Raw genomic sequence first — 17,783 nt, 5'->3', positions numbered from 1 at the left:
AAGACAAAGGACATCTGCCTCAGCAGGTTTTCAGTGCAGATCAAAGTGTTCTCTCTCTTCTGGGAAAAAATGCCATAAAGGACACTGATTAGTAAGGAAGAGAAGCATGCATCAGGATTTAAGGCAGTAAGGGACAAGCTAACTGGACTGCTTTGTGCAAATGCAGTTGGGTTTATGATCAGGACTGCCCTTATCTATAAAACTGCTAATCCCCTGGCCTTGAAGGGAAAAGATAAACACCAGTTGCCAATCTTTTGATTGTACAGTAAGAAGGCCTGGACAGTGTGAAAACTTTTTCTGGATTGGTTCCATTGATGCTTTGTCCCTGAAGTCAGAAGTACCTTGCCAGGAAGGAACTGCCTTTTAAAGTTCTTTCGATATTGGACAATGCCCCAGCCACCAGAACACCATGAATTTAGCACCAAAGTCCTCAGAGTGGTCTACTTGCCTCCAAATGCAACATAATTTGGCCTCTACATTGGGAGGTCATAAGGACCTTCAAGGCTCATTACACACAATACTTTATGGAAAGGATTGTCAACACTATGGAAGAGAACCCCAACAGAGAGAACAACATGGAAGTCTGGAAGGATTACATCACTGCAGATGCCATCATTGTGACAGAACAAGCCATGAAAACCATTTAGCCTGAAACAATAAATTCCTGCAGGAGAAAACCGTCCAGATGATGTGCATGACTTCACAGGACTTACAACAGCCAATCAATGAAATCATGAAAGAGACTGTAGATGTGGCAAAAAAAAAAAAAAAGGTGGGAGGTAAAGGATTTCAAGATGTGGATCTTGGAGAAATTCAAGAGCTAACAGATAACCACACCAGAAGAACAAAGAGAAGACAATCTGATGGAAATGAGTGCTTCCCAATCAGTGTGAGATGATGATGAAGACTACACAGAAGCAGTGCCAAAAAACAAATTGACATTAAACAACCTGGCAGGTTTCTGATTAGTCAAGATGGCTTTTCACTTCTTTTATAACACAGACCCTTCTATGACATGGGCATTAAACCTAAAGCAAATGGTGGAGGAAGGATTGGTACCACATACAAGTAATTTTAGAGAAATGAAAAAGCAAAAAAGTCAGAAATGATGTATTTCTGTAAAGTTACACTGCGGCACCTAACTCTCCTGCTGCCTCTTCCACCTCTTCTGCCTCTGCCACCACTAAGTCAGCAAGGCTAACCCCTTCCTCAGCCTCCTCAACGTGAAGATGACAAAGATAAAGACATTTCTGATGGTACACTTCCATTTAATGAATTAGTAAATATCTTTTTTCCTCCTTATGATTTTCTTAATTACATTGTTTTCTCTAGCTTACCTTATCATAATATAGCATATAATACATATAACACACAAAATTATGTGTTAACAGGCTGTTTATGTTAATGGTAAGGCTACTGGTCAACAGTAGCCTATTAGAGGTTAAATTTTGGGAAAATCAAAAGTTATACAAGATTTTCAACTGCATGCAGGGCCAGTGCCCCTCCCCGCTGTGTTGTTCAAGGGTCAGCTGTACTAAGGACTTTGCCAACTTTAAAACATGGAATATTTGAATACAGAAACCAGAGTATTTACATACTCAGCTTGGGGTAGACCTATTAAAAAAACTTCTCCATATGTAGAAAAGGAAATATAAATGCATCCTTTGAGATGTTTGTGATGTTGTAAATAGAACGAGATTAACTCCATGTTCTTTCTAACCTAAGAAAGCCACAGGGGCACTTCTATCTCAGGAATACTTAAATTTAGGGGATGCTGTCCGACCTGTATTCATTACAGTAGTTTCAAACATGGTTTCTGTTTTATAGCACACCATATAGGGCAGAATTCCAGGTAAGTAAGTCCCAGGGTCTGAAAGGGGTGCCATTTAACTTTGGGAACTATAAAGAAACTCTACCACCTGCAAGTAGAAGATGGTATAAGCAACTATTGGCCCAACTTAAAATGTGAAGTGCAGAGGTCAAGTGTCCCTGTTCATGTACAGCACTAAAGTACTGCAGTTACAATCACCCACCACAAACAAAGTATCTTTTGTTTACTTATTTATTTAGAGACAGGGTCTCATTCTGTTGCCCAGGCTGGAGTGCAATGGCGTGATCTTGGCTCACTGCAACCTCTGCCTCCCAGGCTCAAGTGATCCTCCCACCTTAGCTTCCTGAGCAGCTGGGACCACAGGCATGTGCCACCACGCCCAGCTAATTTTTGTACTTTTTGTAGAGATGAAGTTTCACTATGTTGCCCAGGTTGGTCTTCAGCTCCTGGGCTCAAGTGATCTTCCAGCCTTGGCCTCCCAAAGTGCTGGGATTACTGGTGTAAGCCACTGCACCTGGTCAACAAAGTATCTTAAATCTAAAGTTTCTATGAATTTATTTGGAAAGAGAAGGCTTAGTTGAGAGGATTGTTTAGTGAGAGGGACTTAGAAAATACCTCTTTTAAAATAAGGTTTAAAAGTTAAGGTTTAAGCATCAGTGTATTTCAGGTGATGTGTTCAAAAGGAACATTAAGGATGTTTTTCCTTGCTGTCACTAACAAGGCCCTTAGTGCTCAGCTGACATTGTCTAGGACGGGATCATTTGTCAGGAATGGTCTACACAGAGTGAAAGCCTGCTGATTGCTGTTCACAGATAACAAATGCTTTTCTCCCCCGACAGAAAGGATCAAGAAGACTTCCTTTTCCACCACCACGCTACTGCCCCCCATTAAGGTTCTTGTGGTTTACCCATCTGAAATATGTTTCCATCACACAGTTTGTCACTTCACTGAGTTTCTTCAAAACCAGTGCAGAAGTGAGGTCATCCTTGAAAAGTGGCAGAAAAAGAAAATAGCAGAGATGGGTCCAGTGCAGTGGCTTGCTGCTCAAAAGAAGGCAGTGGACAAAGTCATCTTCCTTCTTTCCAATGACATCAACAGTGTGTGTGATGGTACCTGTGACAAGACTGAGGGCAACCCCAGTGAAAACTCTCAAGACCTCTTCCCCCTTGCCTTTAACCTTTTCTGCAGTGATCTAAGAAGCCAGACTCATCTGCACAAATATGTGGTGGTCTACTTTACAGAGACTGATACCAAAGACGATTATGATGCTCTCAGTGTCTGCCCCAAGTACTACCTCATGAAGGATACCACTGCTTTCTGTGCAGAACTTCTCCACGTCAAGCAGCAGGTGTCAGTGGGAAAAAGATCACAAGCCTGCCACAACAGCTGCTGCTCCTTGTAGTGTACCCACGAGACGCAAGAGACCTTAAAAGCTTCCTATCCCACCAATTACAGGGGAAAAAAAAGTGTCTGTGATGATCCTGAGGCTCACTCTATAGCCTACAAATAGCCTTAAAACATTTTATGCCAATAAAATTGTTTCAAATATTGCTAACTACCATTAATTAAAGAATTGACTAGTAGCAATTCTTACGCTAATGGACTAGTAGCATTAACTAAAGAATTGAAACTACATTTACAACTTCAAAGCTAAATCAATTTTATACATAGAAATGAATTACAATTATAATTGAAAACTAACCATTTGGATAATGCAGCAATAAAGTATCTTCCAGCCAAACATCTCGTTTTGCATTGTCCATGCATTGCAGTAGGATCATGCAGTGGTTGCATGAGGCTACCTGCTGATGAGACAGACTCACAAGCCAACTTAAATGAAGGGCTTCACCACGTGAGAACCTTCAATACCAACACAGTAGGCAGAACTGTTTAACTATTCTATGTTTAATTCATGAATACTAAATCTAAGAACACCTCACTGATTCACTCAATAGCATCTTTTTTTTTTTTTTGGGACGGAGTTTTGCTCTTGTTACCCAGGCTGGAGTGCAATGGCGCGATCTCGGCTCACCACAACCTCCACCTCCTGGGTTCAGGCAATTCTCCTACCTTAGCCTCCTGAGTAGCTGGGATTACAGGCACGCGCCACCATGCCCAGCTAATTTTTTGTATTTTTAGTAGAGACGGGGTTTCACCGTGTTGACCAGGATGGTCTCGATCTCTTGACCTTGTGATCCACCCGCCTCGGCCTCCCAAAGTGCTGGGATTACAGGCTTGAGCCACCGCGCCCGGCCACTCAATAGCATCTTAGGTGAAAAAACCTTCTGTTACATGCAATAAAAAAAATCATTGTTTTTAAGATAACAAAAGTAGGGAATACACAATCTTTACCTTTGGAAACAGGACTTGAATGGGTCCCATTTTTTTTTTTTCTGTAATCCAACAGAAAATGAAAAAAAAAATAAAAACAACCAAAACTTTTTCCCCTATTTGGGATTCTAAGAGGACACGAGTCATGTCGTAAGTGCATTTAACTCAAGACAACATTAGATCCTAATGAAACACTAGACAAGGGAGAAAATGGCATGAGTGGACAGTTCTCCCTCATGACACACTACCCCTGATAGCCATCCACATGAGGCTGCCTGCTGATGAGACTCACGAGCCAACTTAAATGAAGGGCTTCACCACATAAGAACCTTCAATAGCAACTGTTTCATCACTGGGGAGTTTATGAGACCCTGAGAGAGGACAAGAGAGTTTACAACTGAAGAATGAGTTCCTATTTATTCTCAAATGCCCTGACTAAACTGCTCAAAAGCACTGTATAATTTGAAACCAATGTCATGTCCCCAACATAAAGTTGAAATTTATTTACTGTCCATGACACTTAAGCATCTACATCAATAAATTACAAAACATATATTCTGTAAGTCTTTTATACCAAGAACCTTGTTTTTGGTCTTTGATGGTGACATTCCTCCCCATTTACCACACAAAAGCAGCCCGCTCTCGTAACATGCGGACACCAAAGCGCTGCCACTCTCGCTGATAAATCCACAGCTCCTGTGTTGTATCCAAACAAGCCAACACTGCCCCTCCTTTCCATGCAATCAGCCGAGGGTCCATGTCCTAGAGAAGGGATGAAGACATTTCAGCCTCATTTACTTGAATGTGGGACCAAGAAAAATCCCTGTTGAGTCAATACTTAGTGTAAACCAGGCTTACTAATACATCCTGTATTAAAGACAGTAGGACTTATGAACTACAAGCATGTTTGTTTCAATAGCCAAGAAAGCCTTTAAATTTTTATAACTAAAGATGCTACTGTTTACTAGTATTGCGCAAATACCCAGGTCCAGTAAACAGGAACATAAAGAAATGACTTATTTCTAAGTTTGAGTGGAATAAATAGAACACCACAATCCCTCCCTTAGGATTAGAAATATGAACATTTCCAGGAATTGTCAGTGAGACTTAATAAAACGTACACATAATCTATTTATCAATTCCTGGGTTTCTCTTTCTTTTCAAGAAGTTCAAGCCAAAAAAGATATTTAAAGATTATCTGGTCCAGGAGCTAGGAGTAGATCTTTAATATAAAGAAGAGATTAAAATGGAGCTGTTCTGGCTGGCAGGGCACGAGAGCAGTTGGTCCTCCCCTTCCCCAACCTGGTCCTTTAACAAAGGTGCAATTCAGTCATGCTAGTTTGGGGAGCATGGCAGGGGAAAGGAGCAGAAAACCCGTACCTTAGGCCAGAGTTCCTTCCACCACTTCTATGGCTTGCTGAAATTAATTTTTCCACTTGCCCTAAACCCTCAAGAACTCCTCAGACACAAGCCCACGCCTCCCTGGATTTGATCTGTCCACACACGAGGCTGGTTTCATTTGCATACAGTCGAACATGCACCAAGAAACAACCTACCTTAGGCCTTGTGATCACATCCACATTTTCAATAATTCGCCTGAACGACGGTGGCATTTTGTTGAGAATTCTGTGCTGCAGAAATTCTTGAGCTTTATGAAACATCAAACCACCTCCCACCACTAGGATGGAGCTGTACATCTTCTTTTTGGTATCATCAGATGCTGAAAAGACAGTGACACCCTCCATGCTTCTTTTCCACATCCATAATTCTAGGCCAAGCCACCACCTCTTGCTTTGGGAAGTGCAATAGGCTTCTCAAAGATCTCCCTCTAGCCCACCCTCCACACTGCAGCCAGAGGAACCCTGCAAAACACAAATGTGGGTGTGTTACCATGCCACTGCAATCCTACTTGTAGGATTGGGATCAAAATCTTTAAAGGGACCTACAAAGTCTACTGTGGGTGGTCCTCACCTGATTCTCTGACCTCATCTCACACCCTGCTTCTCAGTCACACTGGTCTTCACAGGCTTCTTCCTCTGCCCCATCTGTGACTGCTAACTGCCCCCTTTCATCCCTGACATCTCTCTCAAGAAGTACCTTCCTCAAGGAAGTTTTCCCTGCCTCCCCGCTTCTATACCACCCCCTAGTAAGTGAAGTTTCTATATAAAATTCTGCAAATTATTACACAAATGTGAAATTACCACTGGCAGGTGCTACAAAGTTGCACTGAAGGGCACTGACTATTTAATAGTATTCTGCCAGTGGTAATTTCACACTTATGTAATAATGTGACTTATTTTGCTCTCTTCCACTAGGCTATAAACTCATTCTACTTCATTAATGTATTCCCAACACCTGGCAATGCAAGCCAAGTAGGTGCTTGATCATTTTTCAATGAATATGTTACACTGCACAAGTACATTCCAGACTCAACCAATTCATTTCACTGGTGTCTTGTTTCACTACTATCCCCCGGTCTCCCCAGATGTGCTTACAACAGCAGTCTATGCTATGAAGGATGGCTTTATCCAGGCCCAGGGCTTTCCCTTCAAACAGCGAGATGGCAGTCTTCCTGGACATCAGTGCAGTGAGGGCCTCCTCGGAATCGTTGCCGGCCATTAGGCCATCTCCCTGTGAGGACCCTAAATCTACCTCCTGGCAATGGAGTCTTTCTGGAAGATCAGAGGACTGGCCACGAAGATCCCCTTCAAATCCAATAGGCTTGGATGCAGACTTTCGGTCAGCAGTAGCTTTTGCAGACTTTAAATCAAAAGGAAAACCAAATAGGTGGTATTACTACAACAGAACACTGTTGATGTTGCCTAGTTAGATTCTTCCCTACCCTCCTACTATGCGCTCCTATAAAACAAAAGTCACCACTGCAATACAATAACTGCCCAGCACCCATTCCCAGGTAACTTAGTAATGAGAGACGGTGCACAGATGACGATCCTCTGACCATTCCAAAGCAGTCTCTGGTAGGCAGGGTAGCTCTCAGAACCTTATCATCGCTTCATGCTTGCCTCTGGGCAGGAACAAAGACTAGAAAAATCTAGTCTCCATCATGAGCTGGTGCTGTTTCATTAGTAGTCAACACCTTCAATTTGTGCCCCTGTACCAGACATCGTATTATGGGGATCTGCTTTCAACAAAGGAATTCAGCTCTTTGGCTGTGCCACGCACCTTTCACAAAATTAAGTAATAGGTGAGATTTTAATGAAAATACTACTGGAAAAAATATTCAGAAGTAAATAATGTAAGTAAATGATATACACCAAAAGGAAAGTGTCATTAACTTTTAAATGTATGGACTAGCATTCAGAAAATTGATGTTTGCTGAATAGAGAAATCAATCTTCCAGATTTTAAAATCAGACTTCAGTTCATCTATAATTCTAAAAGCTATATCAGTGTTAGTGTGCTGGAAGATTGCACTGACTGCAATGGCCTATTAACTCTGCACAGATTTCTCCCTTCAGGGACAAAACTCTCTCTTCTTCTACCAGAATTGCTACGGACCTGTTCTTGCTTGCTCTGTGTGGCCAGCAGGTAATGTTCATCATGAGGATCCTCAGGATCGCCCTGAGATCTGTGCTGCAAAGTCGTCATTTTCTGTCCAACAATTCCAAAAGTTGCTGGGTAAAACAAAGCCATTGGAGCCTGTGCACGGAAGGAAAAGAGTGATCAACAAAAGATACTGCCTCCTAAAAAAAACTGATCCACTGAATTCTGTTCTAAAAACAAAACTGGCTGATCAGATTCTCTAAGTTAGGCTGGGCAGTGTTTAGTTGCTGTTTAATTCCCTTTTGGGAGTCACATTATTTCTCTGGTGTACCACAGGCCAGAAAACTCACTCATCACCCAACTAGATGGGTGATATGTCACCATATGAGAGAAATCTCAAAGCAAATATAAAGTACCTCATCATCTACTTCATAATTTCTTAATAAGAATGATACCTTTCTCTCTAAATAACAACTCATCATATAGTGGCTAACTAGAAAGATGTTCTTCAGATCCATTCTAGTCTATACTCTACCAGTGGCTTAAATGTTGGTTTAGTGGATAATCTACAACCAGTTGACATTCTGATTTCACAGTGTTTCCAGCAAGTGCATATTCTCTCAGTTTGACGGGCCTGGATAACTTTCTTTGTACCCATGGAAATATACACCTGTAAGTTACCTGGAGTTTTTCATCTCCTAATCGAAATTGGTAAAGCAGGGCAGGAGAATCAGGATGTCGAATCTGAAACTCATGGTCCTGAAGCCCAGAGATGTCCTGATTCCAGGAAAAGATGCTGTCAGTGAATCAGTAAGAATGCATGTAAACTCTTCAAATTATGCTTCAGCCTCCCCAACATCTAAATATCACCTATAAAAAAGTCCATGTTGGCCAGGCGCAGTGGCTCACACCTGTAATCCCAGCACTTTGAGAGGCCGAGGCAGGCGGATCACGAGGTCAGGAGTTTGAGACCAGACTGGCCAATCTAGTGAAACCCCGTCTCTACTAAAAATACAAAAATTGGCTGGGCGTAGTGGTGTAGCGCCTACAGTCCCAGCTATTTGGGAGGCTGAGGCAGGAGAATAGCTTGAACCTGGAATGCAGAGGTTTCAATGAGCTGAGACCACGCCACTGCACTCCAGCCTGGGGGACAAAGCGAGACTCCATCAAAGAAAAAGCCCCACCTACAACTTTGTACCACTCTCACTGTAACTTAATAAAACAGGAATTCAGCTGTACTTTGTTTCCCTATTTAACATTTCTGGAATTTCTACTGTTTGCATTGTTTTCTCCATTATCAATATACATTAGTACAAACAATGACCCAAATCAATAAGCAAATTCCCTCAGTAACTGGGAAATTTACAGTATTTTTATATTTCCCCAATTTTTAAAAATTTAGAATACTACCTAAAACAGGTAAAAACAAGTCTAAAACAAAAAAAAAGATAGAAATCCACATATAGCAATGATTGATTAAATATTGTCTACCAATACTAAGGAATTGCTTCAAATTACAACATTTAATAAAATGTCTGTGCTTACATATTTACCTGCTATACTCCTTACACCTAAAGGTTTATCTTCATCTTTTATCAGAATGAGAGAGAAATTTGCTAAATTGTGTTTCCTAAAACAATCAAACTGTTTTCCAGAGCCTGAGGACACATCTTCACTGCTCTGACCTTAGCAAAAAACTCACTCCTGAAGGGCTTTAGCTTCAAGGCTTTATCTTGGATTGAAAGGGGTAGTGTAATGCTGTTACATTTTTAAGTATCTTTTAAATCTCTTCAGTTTTTCCTAGAAACAAAAATAATCAGCAATATTGATTCTGCTCCCACCTGATCTAAATGACAAAAAGTTTCTTTAAGGTGTTGCAGAAGAAGACAATCCATTTTATTTGTTAACTGGCATTCTCTGTAAGGGAACCCAGCTCGCTGCATTAGCCAGTAAAAACATCTTGACACATCAGATCCTCCATATGCCAGACAAAGCCTAAAGTTAAGAGAAAAGGGTAGATGGTTAATCTATTGGTTAAGAAGAGGAAAAGGTCTTTGCACCATTAAGGGCCAGTCACAGTGGTTCCTGCCTATAATCCCAGCACTTTGGGAGGCCAAGATGGGCAGATCACTTGAGGCCAGGAGTTTGAGACCAGCCTGGCCAATAAGGCAAAACCCTGTCTCTACTAAAAATACAAAAATTAGCCGAGCATGGTGGTGCACACTGTAATTCAGCTACTCGGGAGGCTAAGGCACAAGAATCGCTTGAACCCAGGAGGCGGATGTTGCAGTAAGCCACAATCACGCCACTGCACTACAGCCTAGATGAGTGAGATTCTATCTAAAAAAGAAAAAAAACCAAGGCAAAACCCCACAAAAAACAAATCTATTAAACACAGTGATATACAGCAAGTTTCAAGAAATGTTTGTTGAAAGGACAGAATGAATGGATGGAAGAGAGAAAGGGAACTTTAGCAAAAACCAGTGGAGGGGCACCTAAAGTAGTGATGATGTTTGCAAAATGTATCTGAGAAACACAATACTCACTATTAAATCCAGCTCACTTCCAAGTCAGTATGTGTTTATCATACGACAGCTGTTTGCTGGTCTACACTCACTAGCATATAAGGATGGCAGGCAATGACAATATAAGACAAACTTATGGGAGAAAAGCTTAGAGAAAGCTGTCTACTAATTGAAGGTTTCTACAATTTGGGAAGACAACTGCTATACTATTTTATTGGTAGGAAACCTGGGTTCAGCATTTTCTCCATACTTTGAGAACCATTAGCACTGGATATTTTAACAACGCATGAGCCAAAATAACTCAAAATGGATTTTAGGATGTACTGGAACTTGGGGTGGGAGGCAGCAATTTCTCATGGACAATTTAGGGCCTCTTTTAAAGACTCAAACTACTTAACTGTGGAGGACGGGAAGAATGAAAGCATCCTGAGGGGCAGGAAGAAGCCCTCTCTGGAGCACACAATGCTGCAAGAGAACCCATACTTGCATTACCTGAGTGTGCTTATGGCTGTCTGGCTTGCCTGCTGAAGGACAAGCTGCAAATCTGGTCCTGATAGTTATTCTCTTTACCTGTCTATCATCACAAAGTCACACACTGAATGCCACTATGACAAAAAATGCAGATATTCAAAAGGCTAGCCAGAGAATTCTGAAAAATCTATTCTCTCCTATAGGACTTGCCTAAATAAAGCTCTGCAATAACGGAGTGATTAGTAGCTCTATGCCAAACCACAGCTAAAGACATGAAGCTACCGTTTACACTTCCTCTATGCAAAAGCACATAAAGCATACCAAGACTTTCAGGGGCTGCTGATGTAAATCCATATTAAGGAGTTTCAATGGGAAGGGTAAAATCATTTTGTTTTAGCTTTGCTAGAATTTGCACTTCCATAATCTTCCTGGTTTCCTATGCAGACTTTTGAATATATGCTAATCATTTTTAACTTGTGATTTTTGTTATTTACGGTTGAAAAGATTATGAGGGAAGAGGGAATAGGGAATGCCACCTTCCAAGTTCCTTACCGAGTGTTCCGATGAGACACCCCATCCTCCACACAGCATACGCTTGTCTTCTGGTCCCCAACGTCTACAATACATGTGCTGCTTAAGCCACTTCCATAGGTGGCACACACAGACTCCTGATGGACCACAATCCCTGCAAAAAAAAAAAAAAAAAAAAAAAGCAGAGTAGTCATTAGCTGCAGAGCAGTAAAGATCCCAAAACAGATAATCAACTGAAGTGGGGAGCCTAGGGACCTCTGGGCAGAGCGTCTGAGAAACACTCATCTTTTCAGAATAAGCATTTAAATAAGTCAGTACATTAGATTAACTCTGTTACTAAAGAAAGATAACTCCATTTAAAATAGGTTTCACTGGGATATCAGACATACCTGAAAAACCCATCTTCATTAGTATCATATTCACTAGTTCCTTCACATGCTGTTTATTATAGATATCAGGAATTAATAAGATACATCTGTAATACTAAAAAGAAAAACAAAGAAGAAAAGATAAAAGGGTTAACACTCAATCTAGTCAGGTCAAATTCACCAAGCTTCTTTAGACAGACTTCCCTTCGAAGGAGTAGTAGCTATGGTTACACACCCAGAATAAACGCTCAAACCTCTGTGCTATCCTTTGGGTTTTGTAAAGAAAAAGAAAATGCTCAAGTGTTTTTTTTTTTTTTCTTGAAATTATTAAAAACTTATAAAATGAAAAGACAACTGATGTGTCAACAGGTCCAAAGAGGAGACATAAAAATGAATAAGCTTGCTGATCTGAGTCATAGAGAGACACCAAAGAAACAGAGAAGAAAAAAAAAAGGCACCAGAAGGGAATTAAGTGAAGAAGAAAAGACATCCTTATGCCACCAAGATCCTCACCCTGAAAGCCAAGAATGCTTCAAGAAGGACACTATATTACTAACAACTCAGTAACGTGTACTTTTATTGACGAAGAATATTAAAAACAATCCAAATAACTGAGAATTTTAGCTCACCTTTAAATCTTTCAGTGGGATTTCCAAGTATTTTTGTATTGCATGAGACCATATTACTTCAATATCTGCCAGAACAGCTGTAAGAGAGCCCCCAGGGCCTGGGTGAATATTTAACTGACCTCTCCTGATAGGCCAGTGAATATTGTAACAATCAAGTGGATTAACATACAAGGCCTAGAAAAGGAGGAGAGAGATGAGAGCATGGTTAAAACTTTTCTCTCAAGGTTTTCTGGATTCATATCCAAAAATTGAACTAACATTTGCTGAATGTTAGAAATGTTGAGAGTGAAGCAGGGAGGTGTGACTATCTGGTCCTCAAAGTAGGGTTACAGAATGCTAGGAAACAACTAGAACTGGGTGGCAATGTAAGTGAATTTTATGAGGAGGATCAGGATCCTCTTCTTTCAATCTATTGTAAAGAAATTTCTTACCTCTTCTCCTACTAAATACTCAGGGTGATGAGATGTGTTTGTCCACTTATTTCCCGAACAGTGATCTAAAATTGCAGGTCGCATCTGTTTATTGTATGAGCGTGCCTGAAAAGAAAAACCATCAAAAAACAATCTGAATTTATACAAGGTAGGGGCAACATAAGGGACTCCTTTTCTTCTCTCTCACACATTAGATACATTGGCAAATTTTGATCATACATATTTGGGAAAATATTGACTGGTTGCAAAAGGATTCTCTTGTCCTTTTCTACAATCTTGATTTTTTTCCCAATTTTAACACAGGCTGTGATTCACAGCCAGTCCAAAATTAACACTAGACTGTGCCTAAAGCTGCATTCAAATTTATATGTAATACAGACTCATGTTCATTCCTATCATATTGGTTTATCATATGAAATTGAAGAATGTAGTAAGAACAGTTTCCCACCAAGATCCTGGAATTACACCTTCTCAGGTAAAGTATAAACTTCCATCAACTTGCCTACCACCACCTTATAAATTATGTGGCTTGCCTAAGCATTGATAACACTGACTCAGGTATTCTGTAAGTAGTTATGAGGGGTTTTTCTTCCTTTTTAAGGAACTCCCATCTCGTATTTGCATAGTGATATAGGAAGAACATGGGAATGATATTATGATAGAAATAGTGGTGATACAAGAATAAATCTGAAGAAGTGATCAAACCTGTTCAGGGGACACAGGAATGCGTCTTGTACCATTGGACATCTTTTTAGACCATATTGCTTGATCCACCATTTTAAGTCCATTCTGTCTTTGTTCATTACTTTCCGGTTTCTGGGGGAAAAAAATAAAAGATGAGCAGTATAAAAGATTTAATGAGAAGAGAAAGCAATTCAAAAACTACTAACTTAATCCATCCTTAGGAAATGCTCCTTCATCAACAAGTAGCATTTCCCTAATCTTTATCATATGTACTACTTTTTTTTTTTTTAATTGCATTTTAGGTTTTGGGTTACATGTGAAGAACATGCAAGATTGTTGCATAGGTACACACATGGCAGTGTGATTTGCTGCCTTCCTCCCCTTCACCTATATCTGGCATTTCTACTTTTAAGAATTCCCTCCAGCCTGGGCAACATGGCAAAAATACCATCTCTACAAAATATACAAGAAATTAGCTGGGTGAGGTGGCACAGGCCTGTGGTCCCAGCTACTTGAGTGACTAAGGTGGGAGGACTGCTTGAGCCCAGGAGATGGAGGTTACAATGAGCCAAGATCGCACTGATGTTCTCCAGCCTGAAGAAGAGAGCAAAATCCTGTCTCCAAAAAAAAAAAAAAAGAATTCCCAGAAATCTTTTATTATAAATAAGTCAAAAGCAGCCCTCGCTATAAACCAACTATAATTTCCAAGTGATTTTTCATAAAATTTCTCACAGCACTAATCACAGCATACCGACTTCATATTTACAAAGTACTTCAGAGACTCTGCCATACAATTATATAATGCTTATGTTTACAATTTGACAATGTCACATTCCTTCATGTTGATCAGCAAGTATTCTCATTATAACGTCCATAAATATCTTTATAGAACTGTTTTTTTGATTTTTATTCCTTAAACATATTTCCTAAAGTAGAATTATAAGATCCAAAGATAAATAATTAAGTGTAGACTCTTATATCAGCAAGAGTCTACGCTTATTAATAAGTATCTACTTATTATATTAAGAGTCTACACTGAATAATAAGCTTAAATTTATTATTCACTTTAAGCTTACAACTCAACTTTTGTAGAGTCTGCTGGTTATACTAAAAAAATGAAACCCTAAGGCCTACTATCAGAATTAAAGAAACTTTACATTCCCAAAACTATCCTTGACTTGAAACTTCAAAGTAAAAAGTGGATTATGATGTAATATATAGATTTATCACTGATCACAAAGAATTTCCTGATAATAACCATCTGCAACACAGGATAACGTAAATGCTTACTGCAGGGAAATTTTTTTTTTTGCCTTTAAATTATGGTTAATCTAAGACCATAATAAGTGCTTATTGCAACAATTTAATTTGCTAATGGATTGAAAATAAGAGTTTGACTTATTGACTTAATAAGTATCTGGAAGAGATACTTACAGTTTAAGTACCTCTTAAACAGTAAGTTTAAACCTGTCAACAAGGACCTGAATGTATCACTTTGAGTGACAATTTTGTGTCTTCCATTATAGATCACCTTCATCAACACTCAATTCACCCTGAAAGATTTACTTTTGTTGTAATTATTTACATCTAAAGTCACTAGCTCCGATGAAAAACGAGTGACATTATTATTTTAAAACACAGCAAAGCTATGAAGATATTTCTGCAAGATTCTGGTGTACTTAAGTCTCTAAGCCCTCCCAGGTAAACAACCTTAGGCTTTCTCTCTAGGTCCTCTATTTTTGACTTACATTTAGTCCCTCCCTTAGAAGCCAATTGTCCTTGTACAAGGGCTGCCCTTGTTGTTTGTGTCTTCGTGCAATGACGTGAGGAATGCTGGCAGGAAGAGTGTCTGTGGCTCGACCAATCCTTAAAGTTGTTGAACCTGGATGTATGACAATGATGAAGTTGCTCTGGATTTGCTGCAGATATAAAACATACATATGTGACCTTAGTAAATTATATGCAGGTAACAAAGTTAAACAACATACATATAACAAGCTAAACTAAGAAGTTGGCTCAAAGGTATCAAAATAATTCAGTAAAGGGAGTTCTTTGAGAAGTTATCTAATTCTTCCTCTCCACCTAAACACAAACTCACTGTTTATTATGTTCTTAACCTGAGTCATAGTACATAGCTCAACAAATATTTGTTTCAATGAATGAAGCCAAAATTATCCACTATAAATTAACATACAGTTATTGAGCATTTATGTGACTGAAGAATTGTTGCTATAGAATCTGGGCCCAGGCTCTGAATTCACAGATCTGTGTGCAAATTCAGAAGGCCACTCCCTTGCTCTGGAAGAAGTTCTTAACTCACAGTTACTGTGAGGATTAAATGAGTTAATCATGTAACTCAGAGCTGGGCCACAGGAAGCATTCAAGGAATGCTGGCTCTTAATAAAGCCTTTCAAGGTGATCCACTGCCTTCACAAGAGGTCAGACACTGTGGCTTACATGACCCTCATGATATGGCCCCTGCTAAGATCTCCACCCCTCTTAACTCCAGACATCCTAATCCACTGGCTGTGCCTCCAACACTTCATATCTTCTCTTGGCACAAGTCTCTTCCACACTGTTCTTCCTCCCTGAGATTCCCCCCTCCCTGTGGCTAGCTCCTAATCACCTTCAGGTCTCTCTTCAGATGTCACCTCCTTTGAGGAAACCCTCCCTGTCAGGGATGGAGGAGGTACTTGCTTGAGGGCCCAATACTTTCCTCTGCACAAGACCATTCCATGCCATGCTCTGATACCTGTTGTCCTATGTCCAAGTGTGAGCTCTCCCATCCTAATCACCCCCGACAGAGAGGGAGAAACCTAACGGGAGGGGTCGAGCAAGGCCCTTACAGACCAGACTGTCCAAGCAGCCTTCTCAACTAGATGGATGGAGAGACCAGGCCTGTGCAATACTAATGGCCACTCCGGGGTTACTGTGTGCCAGGCACCGTCACACTAGTGATAGCTAACTAGCTGCCCTACTAGTTAGGTATTATCCCAAATCCATCTCCTGGTGAGGAAGCCGGCTCAGAGATGTCCTACATGAAGTTCCAAGCAATTTATGCCTCCTTATTTCTTATGTGAATTGTACACTGCCGTTGCCCGTTTTTCTACATGAATGCTGTTTTAGTTACTGCTCGGTAGGGGTGTGTGTGCATGTATACGTCTAAGGTCCTTTGCCAGGCATGCTACTGCAAATACTTTTTTCTGATTAGTTTAGTTTGGTCTAATCGGGTTGTTTTTGATACACAAGTTCTTAATATCTATTCAGATAAACGTACATCAATTCCTTGCTTTTAAGCTTGTAATGACTTCCATTATCTGAAATTTCCTTAACAAACGAAAAAGCCTGAACCTCCGAACTATTCCTTAACAACTACAGGCTGACGCTCCCAGTGAACCAGCCTCGTGCTAAACTCCATCTGCCACCATTTAAGCCTCAAGGCAACTTGCGACGTGGGAGGTATTGCCGTGGTCTTTTTACGGTCGGGGAAGCTGGGGCCAGAGCTCGGGCCCGAGCGAACACAGCCAGCCGGTGGGGCAGGAGGGCGGGAGGCCGGAGCAGATTCCCTGCGGGGGCTCCGCCTAATACCAGGCGCTCCGCGCTTCCTAGTCCCCGACGTCCCGACGCGCCACGACCCGGAAAGGAACGACCACCTCCGCACTCCCCACGAGGGCTGGGGCCTGTAGGGGGGACCCGAAGCCTCCCACCGCCTCCAGCCCCCTGGCCGGCAGCGGAGGACCCAAGCCAGGGTACAGGGTTTTAACCCAAACCCGCCCCGAGCTGCACCTCCTGCAGCGACTCCGGCACAAGCGCGGGCACGATGGGGCGCTTCACGCCGCGTTGCTCCTTCTCCTTCTCCCCGCCCTTCTCCTTCCCGTTCTCCGTGTCACCCTTCTCAGCCTGGGTCATCTTGGCCGCCGACACCTACAAAACTCTTGCCTCAGCAACTGAGCCAGGACTGCCGGGAACGGCCACCACGCAGGCGCACGGCTGGCTGCCCACAGTCAAGATGGCCGCCGCGGAGTCGCCCCAGAGGGCTCCGGAAAGGCTGGGGCGTGGCTGCCCGGAGCCGGGGTCGGAACCGGGTGTGCTTGCGGGTTGGGTGGGTGTTTCTGTGATTAGTCCTGGCTGTAGGATGCTAGCAACATAGTACACGTAGCTTTTTGAGCGCCTAGCGGGGGTCGGCCGATAACCAGCATCTTATTTCGTTCTCACAGGCGTCTGTGCTCCTGGCTTCCCAGATCCACATGTACTCTTAGTTTTTCTTGTATGTCCTCGTGTTCTGCCCAGCTTCTGATGTTGGGGTTAGTTCTCCTCCAGACACACTCCTTGGGTGACTACCCAGTTTTCTAGCTTTAACAATGAAGATGGCTCCCAAATATACATGTCCAGGCTGAACCTCTCTGAGATGCGGACTGATAACCAGTGCCTCTTGGTCTCCATCTGGATTGACCACAAGTCACTGCAAACTTAAATATG

The 17,783-nt window shown here is 41.4% G+C and overlaps 2 protein-coding genes across 2 annotated transcripts in view; one reads left to right on the top strand and one right to left on the bottom strand.

Moving 5' to 3' along the window:
- IL17RB (interleukin 17 receptor B) overlaps positions 1 to 3,386 on the top strand; it is a 20,040-nt gene extending 16,654 nt beyond the window's left edge. Inside the window, exon 10 of the mRNA XM_017528162.2 lies at positions 2,671 to 3,386. Coding sequence (XP_017383651.1) covers positions 2,671 to 3,233 — 563 coding nt within the window. The 3' untranslated portion in view covers positions 3,234 to 3,386. The remainder of the gene's footprint in view (positions 1 to 2,670) is intronic.
- Positions 3,387 to 4,560: 1,174 nt separating this feature from the next.
- Positions 4,561 to 17,310, bottom strand: ACTR8 (actin related protein 8). Its single transcript, XM_017514156.2, has 13 exons — positions 17,091 to 17,310; positions 15,053 to 15,223; positions 13,326 to 13,436; positions 12,621 to 12,725; positions 12,190 to 12,363; positions 11,582 to 11,675; positions 11,214 to 11,346; positions 9,507 to 9,660; positions 8,347 to 8,442; positions 7,681 to 7,821; positions 6,658 to 6,922; positions 5,719 to 5,882; positions 4,561 to 4,924 (listed from the first exon to the last, which is right to left on the bottom strand). Exons 1-13 carry the CDS (start codon positions 17,211 to 17,213, stop codon positions 4,781 to 4,783), a joined length of 1,875 nt encoding a protein of 624 aa, XP_017369645.1. The 5' UTR covers positions 17,214 to 17,310; the 3' UTR covers positions 4,561 to 4,780.
- Between the last annotated feature and the right edge of the window lie 473 nt (positions 17,311 to 17,783).

Source organism: Cebus imitator, unplaced genomic scaffold (assembly GCF_001604975.1).
Source record: "Cebus imitator isolate Cc_AM_T3 unplaced genomic scaffold, Cebus_imitator-1.0 Scaffold0, whole genome shotgun sequence".
Taxonomy (NCBI): Eukaryota; Metazoa; Chordata; class Mammalia; order Primates; family Cebidae; genus Cebus; species Cebus imitator.
Note: the sequence above shows the minus strand (reverse complement) of the source record. Positions and strands in the feature narration are given on the sequence as shown.